Genomic DNA, 22353 nt, shown 5'->3' on the forward strand with positions numbered 1-22353 from the left:
CACACACACACACACACACACACACACACACACACACACACACACACACACACACACACACACACACACACACACCCAAATGTCTCTAAACGTACTTGATTTTAAACTGAAAGGCTGCATAGTACTATACAAGTGACACTTTTATCTATCCTGTCTTTTGACAACTCACAAAATAGCTGTTATTAAAAGTAAGCCATGGACAGCTGATCAAGGTATTGTACGTTTGCTGCCTCTATGATTCCAGCCCAATAGCTATTTCTCAGAAACCAGTAGCAAACAGCTGGTCTAGACTGATGATACAACAGCATATGTACATACCTCTCATTTGCTATGATATATGCATAGCACAATGATTTTTGCCTACAGATTTAGGCTTCTTGTCCAAGACTTAGTGATGCTCCTCATAAAGTTAGACTTTTTTTAAGGCAACATACATTATTAAACAACTGAACTAAGCCTATACAAAGATCCAACAGCATTAATTACATGAGCTCTAGTACTTGAACACTTTCTATTATGAAAAATAATAAAGTGCTCCTCTTTCTGACCCTATGCAGATATTTTAAAGGCCAGGGCTATGATTTCTAATGCTCAAATATCCAGACGTATGCAAATGTATGGCCTACAGAAACACAGGTTAAATTTCATTACTTGTAACCAAGTACAACACTGGTGAACAATGACTTGGATCAACCTCAGGCAACAATAACAGGGACCCAGTACTTCTTTACACACAATGAATAATCAATGGCATTCCTGCCCACTGATTTTTTTCCGCAAAGATAGCAGATATCCACAGCTTTCTAAGTACAAGTAGGCAACAAGGTCATACTCTCTAACAACGCAATACCATTTGTTGGCTCCATGAAATGAAAGAATGGAGCCCTGAATATGACTCAGCTGATCTGGGTTTGGGTAGCAGCCTGAGTGCTGGAGAAGCCAGCCAGGGAAGGAGATGAGTGAAGAGGCATGGTTTGCTTGCTTCTCCTGAGGCAGGGTTAAGGGTATGCCAGTGGGGTACATCTTCTGTTAAATGAATCTTCACTGGAGTCCTGCGACCTAAAAGGAGCATTGTCTTGAGATAAACAGTGGGGTTGCCTTGAAGTGGGCTACATCACTTGAAGAAGCAGTGACAGCCCCTCTCCTTATTCACTGCATGTCCCTCTCCCAAGCGCTTATACAGCACTCTAAGGGAGTGAATCTCCTGATGGCACACTGGATGACAGCTGCACTGCTACTGGCTCTTACCAGGCAAAGAACAAACTGGCAGAGTCAAAGGGATCTGTCAGATGGTTGGCAGGCACAGAAATCCAAAACATAACAAAAAAAAAAAACCAAGACAATACCATCTAGCATCCATAGGCCATGGATCTATTTTGAAGGCACTCAGCAAGAAAGTATATAATCAATTAACCAAAATTATTGTATTCAGTTGTACATATATTGTTCGAGACTCCAGAAACAGAGAAATACAGCTTTTAACAAAGTGTTTCACTGTTGTTACTCCTCACACATTTACTCTACTGAATTAATAATCTCATGGTCAGAACAGCTGAATAGCAATTCCATTCTCTGTCAAGTTTTATTACACACTAATGATTGTTAATCTAAGCATCTAAGCATTTAAGTATTAACAGCAGTTTGGAGCAAAATGAACAATGGAAGGTAATCTTACTGTTTCTGCTGGAGTAACTAATGTACTGGGTACATAATTTGTACAACAATTAAATAGAATTGCTACCTCTAGCAACAGCTTTATTATTTTCAAAACTAGGTACATGACACATCTAAGCATTACAGCTGATACGAAGTTAAAGAACTTAATTGAATGACTACACTTACATTTTGAATGAGTTCTGGTTTATTAGTGCACTGTAAAATCAAGTGAGAAGAAACAAAGCTTTGTATAGAGAGCACAGCTGGTGCACCATGGATCCTATTCTCACCCATGCAAAAATCACAGGACAGGCTTGTGTTGCAAAATGACTTTATTACAAATTGGACTTGACTCAAAAAGACTCCTGTAGATATCCATCTGAACTGAAAAAATTATGTTTAGTAATTTCTAAGACTGACTAACTATACATAAAGAAAAGCCATGAATTTTGGTAATATTTCTAAACTGTATTGCAGATACACTGTGTGCTGATGCCTGGTCGTAAATTGCCACTGTAAAAAAATAGCAGTGCTACCTGGGAGTCTACCAGACTAGAAATGTACTAGCAGTCCATAAAAGCCGAGTGTGAATAATCAGCTATAGATATTGCTGCTGATCACTCATTTTATCACACCTTTGCCTTGGTGTGGCTATAAGCTCTGAAAGGTGCTTCAACACTCCCTCTTGCTTCTCAGTTGTAAGGTAAATTGCTGGTGGATCACCAGTTGTTACTGGCAGGTGACAGACTGCCATTGGTGAATGGGGGTTGAGTGTGAGGCCCATCTTAGCTCTCTCTTTCTCACTCACCTACCCCTGAGGTTGAAAGACTCTTACAGAGGAATTTAGAGGATGTCATATCCTTTTATCTTAATTAATTACAGTAAAGATATACCTGGTGGCTTAGACAATCTTCTAGGTCAAACTTTTATTGTTAAAGCTAAATCCTTTTGGTCTCAGCTATTCTTCCATGATACTTACATGCAGTTAATCAGTTCAATGGTTACCTCATGGCTGCACTACCACTCTCAGCCATTGCCACTGGGCTACTATATATGGTGACAGCTTCCTGCTAAAGTCTTGCCACTGTTAACATAATGAATACAAAATGACAGGTTGCACTAGTAACAATTAATGTCAGCAGTATCAGAAACAAGGACTATATTCTAAAAGCCTGGAACAAGGAGAATTCATCTGTCATACTAGGCATTACTGAATCCTGGCTAAAAGAGTAGCATATACTTCCTCAGCCTTTACTACAAAGATGCTAAGTTTTATAAAGTGAAAATACAGAGCCAGAATAGGAAGCAGTGTTCTGGTGTTTGTTAAAAAGTATACCTTACATGCTTACTGTTCACTCCTAATATAAATGACCATGTCCTAAACTGACTGGTGTACAATGTCGCTTAGTCAACAAAATCAAAACCAGAAGTATTTTTTGCAAACTACCAATAACCTCATTCAGCTCAATAAACATGGTCATCTCAACAATGAAGCTGTGTCTAGACTCTCAGAATGCATTTTTATAGGGAACATTTTTTAAACTGGATCCAAGGCTACTCCACATGATATCTGTCTCTCTCAGTTCCTTCCTGCAGCTATCAATAAATCCATTAAACACAGCCTATAAACTGGGAGACACTCTATTTTCAACAGTATCTGCACTATCACCCCAGAAAGATGCAGTCTCTACCAAGGTAATTCTCTGTATTCACTGATCATTGCAACATGTCTACCATTTGCTCAGCAAAGGGAAAGTGGCTACAAGAAAACACTTTTTCTAAATGCATGTTCTCCCTCACTCTTACTGACCATCAAGCCTCCACTTTCCAAAGATCTCCTAGGATGCCAGTTGTCCAGAAGGACCATCATTCAGGAAGACATCTGAGTGTTTGATGCTGTCACCAGCATCCTAAAAATTAAGAGCATCTTTTGAAAGAATGGCCCTAACCTCCTTCTCTTTGGATGCTAACCTGGGCACCTAGATCATCACAGAGACTGTCTATGTCCTTCTAATAGTCATGTCATGCTCCCTGCAGGTGCTCATTAAGGCCTGCAATTATCAGCTTAGTGGCCACACTCACATCACTCCTGCACTGGCCCCCACTAGTAGGCTCCATCCATGCCCCCCAATAAAGATGTTGTTACGGAGTGGTAGCAAAACTGACCAGGACCCTCCCTCCTCCCCTACCAAGATAGGCATACTCATCTGCCCAGCCAGTACCATTAAGCATCTGAGTTGTTAATCAAACTTGGGTTGCCTGGGTCATAGCAAGGGCTTTAGCCCTCTACCCACCCCCAAGGCTATTTGCAAGAAAAGGTTTTAGCAATAATCCATGGTCAGATGTGGATAATACTTGTTTTACATAAGGCTGGCATGGTTGTGTGATTAGGGCAATGCCCAAGTGACCAAACAAAAGAGTCATCTAATTATACTAATGTAGTACATTGATATGTGCAACTGTTAGCAAAAAAAAACTGAATTAATTTACTTAATCTGCAGGCCAGAATTATTGTAATGCATTTCTATTTAAGCTAATAAGAGCAATCACAGTGTGTGTAGAGAATGGTGTACGTATGCCTGAGTGAGCTGATTTTATTTTATGCAAATAACTCTCTGACATCACAAAGACAATATCACTGTAACTTGCCTGTGTAATCTTCTCTATGCTGACAATATTTAGTGGGCAATTTAAATATTTCAGTGCAGAGCTTACTACATTAGATATTATGGTTAATATAAATAGTATTCTATTCTGTGTATAAAACAGTACTAACAAAATCAATACAACTGGTCACAATCAAAACAAAGTGTAAGACTATTTTCAAAGTCGTTAACAGATTATGTTACAAAATGGCAGTAACATGCTTACTCACTTTTACCATACAGTGTCAACAAAATAATGTCACCATTCCAAAATATATAAATAATAAAAAAGTTTTCTTAATTTAAAGAAAATATTTTACAATTATTGCAAATGCTGACTTTTACTTAAAAATATAAAGCAAATATAGATATGATTAATATAACATTTAAAGTAAATTAATACTATCACATGATAAGGCATGTACTTATGAGCATGAATAAATAAATATACTATGGAGATGTACAAGGTACATATTTATGTCTGACTGTAACAATGATTTTGCTAATACTGATTTTACTAACTCTATAACTTCAAATAAAATAGCAGGTATTATCAGTTACTAAAAGAAAGTTTATAAAACAAAGCATTGACTGACTGATATAAACTAATGAACTAGTTATGTTTCTCAGCATCAAGTCTAATGCTGTGTCTAGTCATTTTCAAGAGTTAGGTACTGTTCTACCACAAAGAAAGAGCAAGAAATAAACATGTCTGATGAGTGTTTTTACTTCTGCATCAATCATAGGAAGGGAGCTCATTCTGTTTAGTATTGCTTTAAAAACTCACACAATGAAAACAAAACATCACTTTATTCTAACGGCAAATGCTGCATCAACCATTTCAATGTGAATAGCGCAATAGTTCTTCCCACCACAGGTAATGGTATTGTTTATACTTAGCATCAATTAGCATACTGGTTTAGAGTACCTCATGGAGAAAGTACAACCTGGTAAAGCATTATTTACGTATATGCCTTCCCAAAAATAATTACATTCAGTATACCTCATGGAGGGAAATACATGGTCTCTCACACATGTACTCATGGGCATAAAGACAGATACACACACACACACACGCGCATGCACGCACATGCATGCATGCACACATGCACAAACACACATTCACAAACAAAGGATCATAGGAGGTTACTAGACTATTGGCCCTGAGGCCCTTATTAGCCTAGCCAAGAGTTTAGCCTATGTTTAGACAAATCAGCACCCAATGCCCCTGTCCAGTAGGGACATGAGTGGAATCCCAGGAGTATATTTTTGTTTCCCATCCAGTTATCCAGGTTGCGTTTAAAAACGGGTAAAGAGGTAATCTGCTTGATGTGGAGAGGGAGTCTATTCCATAGATGAGGGAGTCTCTGGGATGCAAATCTGTCCTGCCAACAAGTCTTGTTGATGTCACAGATCAGGTTGAGGCTGCGAGTGCAGGTTACTCGAGTGGAGCCTGACATGCGGATATGCAGCAGTCTCATCAAGGTGAGGTCCATGATCACCTTGTGTGCCAGACAGAGTCCCCTCTGAGGAGTCTGCATGAAACTGAGTAGAGGGATAGGGATTTTAGCATATCTGTGTATGGTAGATGTTTGAGGCCCTGGATTCTCCTGGTGAGGAACCTCTGTGGTCTCTCCAACTGCTGCATGTGCATTGCGAGGTACATTCCGAAAGGTGCATTGTACTCAATAATGGGCCTTATAAGGGAAGAATACAGCGATGTTATGACCTCCTTGTCCCTGAATGAGATACCCTTACTTATGAGGTGGGCCATGTAGAAGGCTTTCCATACCACGGAAGCAACATGGTGGTCAAAAGTCAGGTTGCTATCAAGCTGGGTGGCCAAATCCCTCATGACTGATTGAGTGTTTAGGATGTTATTAATGTGATAATTTGTGGGGATGTCACTCTCTCCAAAGGGGATGATGATGCATTTTTTGGTATTCAGCTTGAGGCCATGTTTCTGGCACCAGTCATTTGTCTGATTGAGACCCTCTTGGAGGATGTCCACATCACTAGGGAAATTGATGACAGCACCCAGCTTGCAGTCATCTGCAAACTTGGTCAGCCACAGCCCACTGGTTTTGGCCTGCACCTCAGAAAAGTATATCCCAAATAACAGAGGCCCTCAAGACAGAACACTGGGGTACTCCGCTTGTTATGAGTCTACTGGTTGAGGTGACTTCCCATATTTTGAATACATGGGTTCTATCAGTGAGCCAGTTTGCTACCCATCTGTTAGCATATGGATTGATGCCTAGTTGAGAGAGTTTATCTATTATGCCCTAGTGGAGAATAGTGTTAAAGGCTTTGGTCAGGTCAAGGTAGGCGGTGTGCACCGTCTTCCCCTCGTCCATGGCTTTGGTGACTGTCTCAAAGAAGTCGACCAAATTTAGCAGACATGATCTCCCCTTGATGAAGCCAAACTGTGTGGGATCAAGTGTTTGGAGGTTGCCAATGTCCTTGTTAATGAGGTCCATGATAATCCATTCCATGGCCTTGCAGATCAGGCTAGTTAGGCTGATGGGTCTATAATTTCCCAGATCAGTGGACACTCCACCTTTGTGTAAAGGGATGACAGTGGCTGTCCTCCAGTCAGCTGGGATGAAGCCAGTACTCAGGCCTTGGTTGAATAAGGTGAATAATGGTGCTGCAAGTTCCTGCCTGAGTTCACATAAGATGCAACTTGGGATGTTATAAGGTCCCATGGAGGCTGTATTTTTTGCCTTTGAGACAGCAGTGATGACCTGTTCCCTAGATACAAGGGGAAGGGGGCAGGTACTGGGGATGTCCTGATTTACTGATGGGGGGACACAGGGGTAAAGTTTTCACTGAATCTGTCAGCCAGCAATTTTGCTATATCTACAGCATTTGTATATGTGGTGCCCTTGACCACCAGTTCTGAACAGATCTGGGTGCTTCCTTTGAGGTTGCGGACATATGTGAAGAAGGCCTTATGATTGTCTCTAGTAGATGTGGCCAATTTGGACTCAAAGTTTGCTTTGGAGGATTTCACTAGTGCTCTTATTTGCATGTTCAGGCTAAGGAAACATTGCTTCCAATTGGGCATCTGCTCCTTCTTGGTCTTGGACAACAATTTTTTTCCTTTTGTATAAAGTTTATTTATTGCAGATGTCCACCAGACGGGTTTACTCTTCCTTGCAGAGGATGACTTAATCCTGTCGGGTATTCCTGATTCCATGCATCGACATAAATGCTTGTATAGTGCTTTGGTGTAGTTTTGGATATTGTTGCCAGTTCCTACAGGGGTGGGGGTGGGGGCTGTGATTCTGTTTATACCATTCCTCAGGAGGCTGTAATCAGCATTGGTGAAGTTTTTATGTCTGATCCTAGCTAGAGGGGAGATGGCGACTTCGAAAGTGACCGCTTTGTGGTCGGATCTTAACAGGCAGGATGATACTATAGGGATGTTGCAGTGGTTACTCATGTTGGTTAATACCAAGTCCAAGATATTATCACCCCTTGTAGGGGTATCGACAGCTGTTCCAAGGCATTTGCAGTGACAAAATCAAGGAATCTCTGGGCATTTCTGTTCAGACATAAGTAGTTCCTATGTTTGGGAAACTGAATCTTGATAGATTCGAACAGGTCCAAATAGGCAGATTGGGCATCTTGAGTCATATTTGAGGGCCGGTAGTTAGCTATGATTGAAAAGGGGTCTTGTCAATGGTTAACTGCACCTGGAGTGTCTCCTGTACGTCACACTGTTTTAACAGCCTGGAGGTGTTTATGTCTTTAATGTATATTGAATCTCCAAGTATGATAGGATGAGTAACCAGGTAAGGCTGGGGTGCTCTCCACAGCTTTGATCCAGGTTTCTGTGACTGCACAGATGTCAGCATTTTCCAGGGTTAGGAATGCTTGCAATGAGTGCAGTTTTATGTTTAGACTCCTAGCATTTAGCAGCATGACCTTTAATTTATGTTTATGCACAGACACGCACACATACACACGCGCGCGCGCACACACACACAAATACATGCATGCAAATTCACACACATGCATACACATGTACATATACACATACATACAAACACACATACATGAACACACATGCACATAAACACACATGCATGCACACACACACACACACACACACACACACACACACACACACACACACACACACACACACACATGCATATACATACATGCATGCACACACACATACACACTCATACACACAGACGTGCATGCACACACACACACACACACACACACACACACACACACACACACACACACACACACACACACACACACACACACACACACACACACACACACACACACACACACACACACACACACACACACACACACACACACACACATACACACACACACACACAAGACTTCAGAAAGTGTATGAAGGTGAAGTCTGACATAATTCCATTAGTTATCTTTACAGATATATCACTGGTTGACGCTTATCTGCATAAATGCTATCTGGCTAATTCTGATCCAATGTAGTTTGGGAGAACACAAAGATCTTTCATGATGGAGACAACAGGGCTTATGCTTATCTGTTTACTTTCAGCATGTATTCCAGAACACTGAGACTTTCACATGTTTCACATTTTCAGTGAAATTTCTCAATTTACAGCCCCTCCCCAAAAAAAATACTTTGAGATGTACAGGTTTATTGGTAGTCATGAGGCATGCAGTCCAGGAGACCATTAAGGAGCCTAGCCAAAATTCACAATTGTCCCAAAGCATTGTCTAGTTAAGTGACCTGCTCAAGGTCACACAGTAGGTAAATCAAGGGAGAAAGATTAAAATTCTGTTCCCCCTTGCACATAAAGAAGCTCATTAATAAGTCGGACCTTTATACTTTACACTAACTGCCAGATATTTTTTCACAACTGAGAAATGAACCCAAGGCCCTTTTATCCAAAGGCAAATATACTATCCAACTTGTCAAACAAGAACCAACAGTATTTAAAGAAAACCCTTGCAGACATAGGTGGAATATGCAAACTCCAAACAGACAGTGACCTAAACTCAGGATTAAACCCTGGTCTCTACAGCTGTGAGACAGGAATCTTAACCACTCTGCTGCCCAATATTCTAGTCACTCATTTTTTCTCTTTCTACACACCCTATATATCCTTATATTTATGCTAAAGAAGCATTTGTCCCAGTGTTTGAGAAGGATGGACTGAAAGAAATCTAGTGCTATCCATTCATTAGTTGCCTTAAAGGAGTTATAGTCCTTCAAAATAAATGTATTTACAATAGACATTCTTACCTAATTTTGGGAAATCCATAACAATAAGATACAATTAGCTATCCCAACTATTCTGATTTACTTCTGGGAAATGAATAATAACACGATGAAAGCAGGTGTAACAGACATTCTGATTTACTTTTGGGAAATCATCAATAAACAAGAAGTTATGTACTTAGCATAACTTTCCATCTGTGTTGCTCTTTTTCATTCTTTCTCAACCTGTGGGTTTTGGGTCCGACCTCAGATCTGACTCAGCCTGTTTCAAAAAGCTTAGGCTTCGAAGCTCGAGCTCCTCTCCTACCCATAACGCCTCATTCTCCAGATTACCTCAGATCACGTTTGTTGCTACTATATTTCCAAAGTATACTGTTATATACCAAAATGTAAATAAATTCTGAAAAATACTAAAAGAAGTAGAGAAAGAACAGGAGCTCAACAAGGAACAGAGGTTCGTACAAGCACATCTGTCAGGTCATTCACTAGATGGACAGGGGGAAGGCAGGAGGAAAGGTCAAGGATGAATGAAAAAGGACAACAAAGATGGAACATTGTGGCAAGTACATAACTTGTTTATCTGATGTTGTCACTTTCATTCTTCCGTGACCTGTTGGACAGCATCCCCATCTACAATAACCCAGGGTGGCCTTCATGGAAGGATATTCTGGAGCAGTGCAGAACCAAAAGCAGCTCTATTTCTCTCTGGTGAAACCCCTCGCAAAAGGAGCAGGAGGCTCTGAAGTGAGCAGGGCCGAGACAATATACGCATTCCCTATGGGCATCAGATAAGGGAATCTTGTGCCCACAGGAAGTGCACTTTTTAAAACTTAACGGCTTGTCAAACATTCAACAACAATAGGTAGAGAAGAAAGAAGAAAAATGGAAAAACAATTTCCGATAAAGAGAATTCCAGTGGATACTAAGCTAACAAAATAAGACTTATGTATATGTATATATATATATATATATATATATATATATATATATATATATATATATGGATCTACCTCATAACACCAAGCGAAAACACTGACAACAAGATCACCGACGCCATAACACCGACAGTTGAAAAACACGAAAGTTTACATGCCCGACAAACCACAATCCCGACAGTCAACAAAACTAAACAAATCCATTTCCGAAAAATACACACACAACACAAGCACACCAAAAACCTTACAAACCTACACTAAACCTTACATACACAACTATCTATGCACTATCCTTAACCCAAACCCTAACCTTAAGGTCCATCACTATCACACACTTACCTTACCCACACCCTAACCCTAAAGTCCGTCACTATCGCACACTTACCTTACCCACACCCTAACCCTAAAGTCCGTCACTATCGCACACTTACCTTACCCGCACCCTAACCCTGAAGTCTGACACTATCACATACTTACCTTACCCGCACCCTAACCCTACAGTCCATCACTAACGCACACTTACCTTACCTGCACCCTAACCCCAAAGTCCATCACTACCACATAATTACACAATTGTGCTTGTTTCGCATGTCGGTGTTTTCAGCATCGGGATTCCAAACTGTCGATTATTTCGGTTGTTGGTCTTCCGGTGTCGGCCTTCCCGTTGTTGGCGTTTTCAACTTTCGTTGTTCTGAGGTAGATCCATATATATATATATATATATATATATATATATATATATGAGAAACAAAGGGTAGGAGATAAGGTAGCAGTAGAAAAAAAGTCTAGCTGAAAATCTCCAAAGGAACTTGTGTCAGTGGACCACAATGCTTCTCCTAAGAGTGGCAAATGAAATCTGAGGTAATTGGGGAGATCGAGGCATAATGGGTAGGGGTAGAGCTTGAGCTTCGGAGCCTAAGCTTTTTGAAAGTGGTCAAGTAAGATTCAAGGTCAGATCTGAAACCCACAGTTCAAAGAAGAATGAAATGATAACATCGGATCTTATATTTTCTGGGGAAATAGGAGTGCTCAATTAATGAAGCAACAATACAATACAGAGTGGTCACTGATAAGGTCTGGTAGCACCTCAACAACTATAAATTTACTTGATTGATTTGTTTTTATTTCAATGCACTATGGTCTGGTAGACTTGGGGTAAAACTGAGGAGGAAAGTAATGAGATGCAGTATGTTTCAGTGTTTTATAAAATAACCATGCTTGTTGGCTGATACCCCATCTAGTCCAGCCTGATTCTCAGCACAGTTACTATAAGATCCCTGCTTTGACAACAGTCCAGGATATCTTCCAAGATTGCAGCCTGCCAATTAGTATTTGCAGAATGAAAATGAATAAGTAACTGACTTGTGCTGCCCGATCCCTGCAGAAACAAAGCACTATTTTATAAGCAGATGTGATTTTCTCGTAAAACTGCATTGAGTAACAGTTTTCTAAGCACAAAGCTATACCTGCAATTTTACCTTGCAGTTGTATTTTGCTGCTAGTAGTGCTGATTGATATACAGCATGATAAGTGACTAGTCATAATTGCCATCTTTTAAAACCACTTTTAGATAAAACAAAGCAAACTTTTCATTTGATAAGAGACTTTGAACTTCATCCTCAGACTGATGCCATTAATCAACATATCTGCTTTATTGTAAGCCATTTAATTAAACAGTCTGCCATATCACTGACTTAGTAGCATACTCAGTCTATTACACTGAAGCATTATTGATGATTTAGCAGAGGCAGGGATGGTATGATAAAACCTATTGGGAAACATGCTACAACCAGTCGTAAGCTGTTTTTTTTTCACATTTCATATAAATAGTTTTTATCATTCTGTCCAAAACATTGCTTGATTTGCTTTGGGAGGAGAAGTTAAGAGTACTCTGTTTGCCAGACTGCAATGAAACTGTTTAAGAGGTATCAGTTCACAAGTTTACTTGTCATATCTCTTGGCCATTATGAAACAAGGTGAAGCTAGGATAAGGCCACCAGCAACATATTTTGTAGTCCCTCTAAGTTTTCTGTATACAGTTCCATAACACCAGCCCTTGGGACAGTATCTTCTCATACTCAGCAGTTAGAAAGCTTATACAACATGAGTGGGGTGGAAAAATGAAGAATAGAAAGTCTGTCAATACCATCAACACTACTTCAGGAAAACTATATGTGCAAAATGTATTTATTTATGTTTCCTTTGTTGACTGGGTTAGTCCCTCTATGCTAGTAGCCTCTTTTCAGGGGAGACCCAAGGTGGTGTTTTTACTACTAGGGGAAAATTGGTCAGGGTCTCAGGGAACTTCCCCTGCTTTTTTTATATGTACTGTGGTCCTCACCAACTTAAGCAGCTGGGGCCTTGGTTTAACATCTCACTTGAAAGGCAGTACACTCAAGAATGCAGCAATCCCTTATGCTGCCAGTGTTAGCAAAAGATCTTCACACAGCCTTCTGTACCAAGGTGGTTGTGCTACTTGTTGTGCCACTGAGACTACCAAAACAAATATATAACCAACGAAACATACCCTGATGAGTAAGTTTCCATTCTGATAATACACAGTTCCTCTAAAACTTGTACCTTGAAATATGCACTTGAAAACTTTACTGTGTATGAACCCTGTAAACTGCACAATATATCTACACATTTTAACCACTAACCTTGGGGAAAGCTGTCAGACTTCCTTATTTCTGGACTGATGCAATATATTTGGCATTTTCTTACATGTTACTATAAGCCTGACTAGTGAATCATGTTGATTATATTTTGTGTTTGTAACAGATGAACAGAGCTATACCAGAAGTATCGCAACTTTTTGATGAGGTGGAAATCAGTTTCTGTTTAATTTCGTAGCATTTGTGGCATCATGCCTTGCTGTGTCTAGAGCTCCATGACCACTTCTTTACTTGATTCATTTTATATGCATTCCACACTTTCAGTAAAAAAAAACAGTAGGGAGAGGCATCCCCCTGGAACCACGTCTGGCACTCTGCATGCTCTCATATTCATATTTTCCAAATAGTGTTCCCATTCTGCACCCTCCATGCCCTTAATATAAGAATTGAAGCTGTTTAAACTTGTTTTACCTTTGCCTTAAATTTGGATTTCCTTAAATTTATCAACTCTCTTTACAATATTCTATCCTCATGCTTCATCACTGCATTCTCTATCACTGTTCACAGTGATAAAGGCAGGATCTTGTTTACATGGTGTTATAACACAGATTCACAATTTTATTTATCCTTATGTTAGTCTCAGTAGGCTAGTAGCCTCTTTTCAGGGGAGACCTGGGATGGTTTTTATATTACTAGCGGATATCTGGCCATAGCATCAGGCAATTTCCCCTATTCTTTTCAATAAAGTGTTGTGGGGCCTCAGTTTAATGTCTCCTCTGAAGCATGGTGCACTCAGGAATGCAGCACTCCTCTTATGCTGCTCTACAGTATCAACAATTGATCTACCTGGGGTGGGAATAGAACCAACAGCCTTAAGCACCAAAAGGGAGTGTGTTACCTGTTGTGCCACTGACGCGGCATCATGTTATAATGCTACAACCCTCATGGCACTTGCAAAGCAATGTGTTCTTATTTCTCAGAAATAGTGAACCTTAATGGTATAAAAGTAGTTGCACAACATGCACAATGTATTTTATTTTAAATGTGTATGTCTGAAATCAATATTAATTTCAATGTACATCATTAACATAGTGGATAATGTATTTTAGAGCACTGACTTCTTTAGTTCTATACCTAAACTACTGCAGCTGTTAAACATACTTTATGCATTACTCTGCTTACACTGTGTTGAATGTTTCAAAGAAAAACAAAATTAATTTTAGTTGCTGTACATATGAATAATAATAATAATAATAATAATAACAAATCATTAGTCTAATTTTACCTTTGCAGAGCCTAAAGTGTGTATTCGATCACTTGAAAAGCTCTGGTGTATTGGAGAATCAGTATAGTCACCGACACCTTTAACCTGTTTAATGATTTCTACATAGGAAACAGGAAATATGCCTTGTCTGTTGGTTCCTGGTATCTTCCCTTCATACCAGTTCTGATCTACTTGCCTCAAAAGGATAATTCGGTCTCCCTGGAAGACAGTTTACACAAGTATTTGCAAATAATATCATACTGCGCAAAACAAAACATTATAATAAACTTCATGAGCTTTTTAAATTGCTGTACAGTGTTTGACTTGTACAAATATACACATAAAACACACAGATTATCAAACTAACAAATGAGTTAACTGATAAACTAAGAGAAGTCTATACCTAGCACTACAAATGAGTATAAGCTACTTCTAGAAGATGCAGACCTATTTCATTCCACAGCTCTCTCATCACTGTTTTGTAAAAATGAAGAGCTGGGAGATGCCAGTAATATTTCACTTAGCATAACTTTTGGGAGAAGTAGATTTGCAGTAAAACCTCAAATAAAAAAACATTTTAAAAAATATGAACAGAAGAGTAGGAAAGTTACCTGAAGAGACAAAACAAGTAATGGCATTATTATTTGGTTTTACACAAATGTGCAGTAATGGTTGTAATTATTCCAAGGGTCACTGTATAACTCAATAATAACACCTAATTTGTAGTAACACTAAATCAGCAAAGCAATACAATTGTTTTACTGAGCTGCCATTTGCAAGAAGGTTTATCTGGAATGTTTTTTAAACAAAAAGAGTAGAAGTTTTTGTGAAATGACCACTCAGAAAGGTGCCATTGATCTGACAACAGAAATCTTAGCAGCAGTGATGCCAAGCAAGTGAGCATGTTCTATATGTTTGTCTTTTTGACTTTTTCCTGGTTAGGGGTCGCCACAGCAGAACTCCGGTCCGCTAATGATTGGCAGTAGATTTTCTTTTTAATGGTGCTGAGTTGCCAGCTCGATGCCCAGCCTTCAGTGAAGGCACATCCATTCACGCATGTCTTTCGGAGGCCACACGACCACGGGGAGGACATGCAGACTCCACACAGTAGGCACTCCAGTTGAGAATCGAACAGGAGAACCTCTTGCTGTGAGGCAACAATGATACCGCTGTACCACCGTGACTATACAGTGAGCTGTTCTATATAATACCATCAAAACGTTTCATCATCAAATACAAATAATGGAAACATTTGACATAGTTCTGCATTAAGACCATCAATGGGGCTGAAAATACATCCATACACTCTAGTGTACTCTTTTTGCATTTTCTATAAGATACTCAGCACAGAACCATAAATTCAGCTCCAGTTTAACTGCTTGGTTGGGTTACATACTGGTTAAAAAGTATGTAATGAAAACTGTTAGGATGTTTGATTGGTTGGGTGAGTCTGATATACTACATGAGTCTGTTTTTCATGCAATTTAATTTAATTCAAATCTAAACTTCATGCTACTGATATATACTAGTTTGTAATACCACAGACTGGAAAAAATTAGCAAGAATCAAAAACAATTTAAAATAAAATTAATATTAGAAATAATACAATTTTAGAAAATTAGAAGATTCAAAAACAATCTAAAATAAAATTAATATTAGAAATAATACAGTTTTGGAAAACTCTGTTTTTAAAGTGAGTTACTACTGCAGAAACATTCAGTGCTGACGAAAGTAACTCATTCATTCAGTACTCATGAAAGTAACACATTTCAGGGAAAAGGTTAGTATATCTGGCATCTAACCTTTTTGTTGTTGTGTCTTTCGGCTTTTCCCGGTTAGGGGTCGCCACAGCGGAACTCTGGTCCACTAATGATTGGCAGTAGATTTTTACATGCCGAGTTGCCAGCTCTGATGCACAACCTTCAACGAAGGTACGCCCATTCACGCATGTCTCCACACAGAAGACGCTCTAGCTGAGAATCGAACGGGACAACGTCTTACTGTGAGGTGACAACACTACCGCAGCACCACCACCGCAGTATATCTAGCATCTAACCTACATGCCAAAAATTGAATAAAATTTGTTCTCAAGGAACTAAAATCTACACTACAACCTTTACACCAGGCAAGTGAAAACTTATCAAATGTTAACTATGATTATAACTTTGTCTAAAATTTTCAAAAAAACTGTAGTCTATTCAGAAAACAAAATACTTGAAAATGAAGATATAATAAAATAACTGGGAAAATATGCAAGACTGTACAAAAAGATAACAGATATAATAATAAAAAATACTAGACCCAGTAGTATGTAGGAGAAGAGATAACATTCTGATCAAAATAGTACCTGAAAAATATGAATGGCATGATCTAAACACCATTTAAGAAATTTTAGCAATCTTACTGGAGTAACAAAAATGACTAATAGGTATGATTAGAGACTGTGCATATACAGCATTAAGACCACAAAAGGCAGACTTACTCTGACAGATCTATGCTAAAATGTTAAATTACCACAATGTTTCAACTATAATGAAAGGTGACAAATCAAAGAGACTATCTGGAAAGGTCACAGGCTGTGAATACTGCAAGGCATTCCACTATCATACACATTTCAAACATAGCAATTAACACGTTTCTGTTCTTATTCATTCAGAAAATTGTTAGATTCAAATAGGCTTCCCTGCCAAACACCATCTGCATGCACACACAAACACACACACACACACACACACACACACACACACACACACACACACACACACACACACTCATGCTCACATCCACAAAACCAACAATTACAGCCACTTACACGAAAGTGCACCTCAGATATCAGCTTCATATCAAGTAAAAGACTAAATTCATAAATGATAGCTTGAAATATATCTTATCTTGTTGCTTTCAGATGCATTTAGTGTGACCCATTGCAACTCCCCTCTGTCCTCTCAACTTCTTATCTCAAGAATCAGAATCAAAGAAAAAAGCAAAATCATGAAGAGATTTTAAATATTTCTCTTATTTGCTTATAAAGAATTGCTTTTCCTGAAGGACATAATGTCTCAAACTCACATGCCTGCCATTATGTAGTGACTGCAATCCACATTAACTTGACAGAAATACAAAGAACAGATTAAAGTACCTCTCAACTTTTTTGCTTATTAATTCTGGACAAAGTCAAAAATAATTGAAGACAAATTTTAAAGATGATTTTATTTTATCTATTTGTTAATCGAGTAAAAGCATTGTGCAAAGAGTTCCTTTCTAGGAGCGACCCAGGAGCACTGTATGGTTAAATGACTTGCTCAAAATCCCCCAGTAAGCAAATGGAAATGGAAAGGTTCATATTCTGTAACACTGATCACACTTCATTAACTGCTCAGAGCCCTAAGTCCCAGACAACTCCAGTTCACTTAAAAACTTAACAAAAAAGAAGTTATGTACTCACCATAACGTTCCATGTTTGTTGTCCCTGATCTTGCCTTCTTTCTTGCTTGGTGGGTTTGGAGCCGATACTCGAGGCTACACCCCATCCCAACATGCCTAGCGAGAGTTACCCAGATCTCATTTGTGATAACCCATAACACTAGAATAAACATATATATATATATATATATATATATATATATATATATATATGGGTCCACTTTGTAATTTCGAAATACTGATATCTCGAATTTCAGTATTTTGAACTTACAAAGCTGAATACTCACATTTCCAAAACCGGCAGAAGCGTGAAATTCAAAATACCGAAGTATGGATATTTTGAATTTCTCCTTCTAGTGGTACAGAATGTGGATGTTTGGGTTTAATTTTGGTAAGTTTGTGTGTAAGTATGATGGCTAGGGATGTAGTGTGTGTAAGTGTGATGTTTGAGGGACTGTAAGATATGTGTGTGTGTGTGTGTGTGTGTGTGTGTGTGTGTGTGTGTGTGTGTGTGTGTGTGTGTTTCGCTTGTGTTACTGTTTGTGGAATCTCGGAGTTAGAATATATAAGTAGGGGGGTGGAGCGCAGGGGGTCTTGATTGTGGGGGGGAGTTTTGTGTACAAAGTGGACGTATATATATATATATATATATATATATATATATATATATATATATATATACATAAAATAAAATAACTTATAACACTCTGACCACGAGAAACGAACCTCAAACTAGAAAACAAAAAAATAAAACGCGTAGGATGAACTAGTGTTTTAGTGCTTTCATCTTTTATTGATGGATAAGACTTCTTCAGAAACAAATACATAAATGCAGTGTAATCAGTTGTACACACTTGATATTCTGTAATTCAAAAAAATACTAACCTGTCATAAAGAGATAGAATGTCAAAGGGCCAATCATAAGACTCAACAATAAAATAACCCAACCCAAAACAAGTGCTGTGATTACCAAGAGATGTCAGCATTAAAAGGCACATTATCACGTGACTTGATTAACTAATCAAATTAAATTAAATTAAATAAATAAATAAAGGACAATAATAATTTAAGATATTCAGAAATAACAGTATAGGGGAATCACTGAAACCAAAGTAAGCACTAGGGCTGAAATCCAATATTTAAACTGCCAAAGCAACCCAGGAAATCTCTAGAAGTCCACAACTCAGTGTGTCATTCATCTAGCAAAACCCCTGTTCCCCTAGAGTAGTCTTGCAACCAAACAAAACAAAACCACTCTGTTTTTAATGTAGCCAATGCAGCACACATTTAATATTAATGTGTTCATTGAGACCAGGGGCTGAGTCAGCTCCCAGAAGGAGCTGCCATTTAAGTTCCTTCATTTCCAGCAGCACGTTGCAGTCACCAAAAAATAAATCTAGCTTTTCCAATACCGAGAACTGAAACCCAGAGAAATTCATGCATTTGCTGCTGTGGTTTTCTAGTGCATTAGTGCTGTCCTTTTTGCGGATAGCTGCCAGGTGTTTTTTAGATCTGTCAGAAAGTTTTCTGCTAGTTTTATCAATGTAGAACCGGTTACATCTTTTGCATATAGCTGCATATACCACCCACTCTGTGTGGCAGTACATATGCTGTGTAAAAATAACTTTGTAGTTGCAATGTGGGAAGGTGTAAGAGCTGCAGCTTGAAATGTGTTGGCAAACTACACAGTGGCCACAAGTAAACATGCCTGGGGATCCTTGTGTTAGATCCTGGTTTCCTATTAGAAAAGGCAAGTCCCTGTTTTCGAAACTTGCTCTTAACAGAGAGGATTTTTTGTAGGAGAAGGTAGGTTGTTCACCTAAAATAGATTTTAGATCATCCTGGCTGGAAAAAATGTTCCAATTCTTAATGATGATTTCCCGCATCGCCTGCATGTCCCTACTGATTGGTAATGGAAAACTGCAGAGTTTATCAGTCAGGTTAGTACTTCTGCTGCAGCTGCTGTAGCCAAATATCAGTATAGACTTGTGCTTGATGCGTCTCTCTTGTATTCCCCTGTCCAGCTCTTGTTCTATAATGTGGTCAGGATAGTTTCTTGCTAAGAACATACTTTTGAGGAAATTGGCTTCAGAAACAAAATCCTCATCTACACTGATGATGCGGGAAAGGCGGATGAACTGTCCTCGTACTACATTCTTTTTTGGAGAAATGTGGGTGCTGACTATTGTAGTCCAGAAAATTGTTGCGATAAGTGTTTTTATGGTGGATGTTGGATTCCAAACTATTGTTAGACTTGTTGATCTTTATGGAGGTGTCCAGGAAATGGATAGTTGCACCTCATCCAGAGGTGGTAAAATCCAAGTATCCTATGCTATTAGTTATCTCCTTGATGAAGTCTGTCAGTTCCATGTCTGTGCCTTCCCAGATGAAAAATATCATCAATATAATGTCTATACAGCCATACAGACTGGTAGCCAGGTAGGTGGATGAACGTTTCTAACTTCCAGGTACTAAGGACCAAGTTGGTTAGCACTGGGGCCATTTTTGTCCCCATAGCTACTCCCCGTACTTGTTGGTATAGTTTTTGATTGAAATGAAAAAAGTTGTTGTTGATGACTACCTCTGCTAGGTCACAAATAGTAGTAGTTCTGTTAGAGGAGAACCCTGCATATTTGGAGCTTCCAACCCTTCTTTGTGTGGGATGTTTGTGTACAGGGCTACTATATCCAATGTAACTGTATTTGTTTCTGAAGAAGTCTTATCCATCAATAAAAGATGAAAGCGCTAACACACTAGTTCATCCTCCGTGTTTTATTTTTTTGTTTTATAGTTCGAGGTTCGTTTCTCGTGGTCAGGGTGTTTTAAGTTATTTTATTATAGCTTATATTCTTAGTCTCGCAAGTTGTCAGTTATTTAATATATATATATATGGATCACCTTCAGATGCCCAATCGCGTTTTTCACACCGAATCCGTGGTCGAAAAACAACACCCGACAATGACCGACGAGGACAAGAACCAACCGGACGGACTCGGTAAGGGTGCGTATAGATGAGGGAGGAGGTAGGTGGAGCGAGTGAGGGGGAAGGTGGGTTGAGTGGTTTGGTGTAGTAGTGGGGGGTGGGTTAAGTGCAGGTAGGGTGAGGTGTGGGTGAGGTGGAGGGAGGTTGGGGGTGGTTAAGGGTTGTGGGTTTGGGGAGTAGGGGGGTTAGGGGTAAGGAGTTGGGGTGTTGGTGTAGTGTGGTTGTGTGTGTAGTGGAGTTAGGTTAGTGGGGGGGCGGGTTAGTGGTAGGATTAGTTATAGGGTAGTGTTAGGTGTTTAGTAGTGTGTTTTGGTAGTGTACTGTGTTGTTTACGTGGTTAGTGTTGGTGTGTGTTTGGTGTTGTGTTGTTGGTCGTTTGGTTTATTGTTTTTTTGTCGGGTGTATTTTTTGTTGTTGTTCTTGTGTTTCGTGGATAGCATATATATATCATACTAATCAATTCCAGTAGACAATGTTGGTAGACCCTAAGCTTATCCAATTCATGAGGCAGGAAGGAAATCATAGCACATATAGCCAAAAACCAAATAATTCACTCAGGCAGGAAGGGAATCATAGCACATATAGCCAAAAAACAAATAATTCCTCTCAATCTTCCAGGAAGGGGGGAAGGTGGGAAGGTGGGAGTGATGCAAGAAAGAAGGCAAGATCATGGACAACAAACATGGAACGTTATGGTGACTACATAACTTCTTTATGTTATGTTGTCCTTATCTCGCCTTCATCTTTGCTTGGTGGGACAGCATCCCCAGCACCTTCTTTCTCAGGTGGCTCAAGGAAATAAACTCTTCAGAATCATGTAACCAAAGGATGCCCTGTTCTGGGAGGCCACATCTACCTTGTAATGAGTGATAAAGGTATGAGGATTAACTCAAGTAGCTGCCGCACAAATTGAGTCCAAAGGCAGTCTTGCCTGAAATGCCATAGAGGCAGATAATGCTCTAGTGGAATGCCCACAAATTTTTCTTAGAAGTTGCTTACCTTGTAAACTACAGATACAGGTGATGGTGTCTGTAAGCCATTTCTACAAGGTTACTTTTGAGACTGACGTACCCTTTCTGTTTTCTGAAAAAGACATAAACAATTGGTCGGATTTTCTGAAGTCTTTTGTCCTGTGCAAGTAGAAACGCAACTGCCTATGCACATCCAGTTGGTGGAGTCTATATTCTGCCTTGTTGCTATGATTTGGGAAGAGAAGAGGGAGTTCTACTGATTCATTTAAATTTGACTCAGAGCAAACTTTTGGTAGGAAGGATGGATTAGTTCTGAGAGCAACTCTGTCTTTGTGAAAAACTAAATAAGGGGGACAAATGGAGAGAGCTTGTAACTTTGAAACCCTCGGAGCTGAGGTAAAGGCAGGCAAGAAGACTGTTTTTCCAGGTCAAGAACTTCAGAGGACAAGTAGCAGCCAGTTCAAAAGGAGGGAGAATCAAGGAAGCTAAGACTAAGTTTAGATCCCAAGAAGGAGGTGGTTCTCTTATTGAGGGTCTCAAGAGGATAGTACCTTTCAGGAAAGCTTTGCATATTCTGTGGGACATACTGTTTGAACCCATTTCTCCAACATGA

General features: G+C 39.3%; 1 protein-coding gene across 2 annotated transcripts in view; it reads right to left on the reverse strand.

Annotated features, from left to right (window-relative positions):
• Nucleotides 1-22353, reverse strand: part of SORBS2 (sorbin and SH3 domain containing 2) — a 3647154-nt gene that overhangs the window by 593112 nt on the left and 3031689 nt on the right. For both annotated transcript variants that reach the window (XM_044062620.1, XM_044062621.1), the window contains one exon: nt 14385-14582. In XM_044062620.1, the coding sequence (XP_043918555.1) occupies nt 14385-14582 (198 nt within the window). The remainder of the gene's footprint in view (nt 1-14384; nt 14583-22353) is intronic.

Source organism: Protopterus annectens, chromosome 2.part1 (genome assembly GCF_019279795.1).
Source record: "Protopterus annectens isolate FY-2018-M chromosome 2.part1, PAN1.0, whole genome shotgun sequence".
NCBI lineage: Eukaryota > Metazoa > Chordata > Ceratodontiformes > Protopteridae > Protopterus > Protopterus annectens.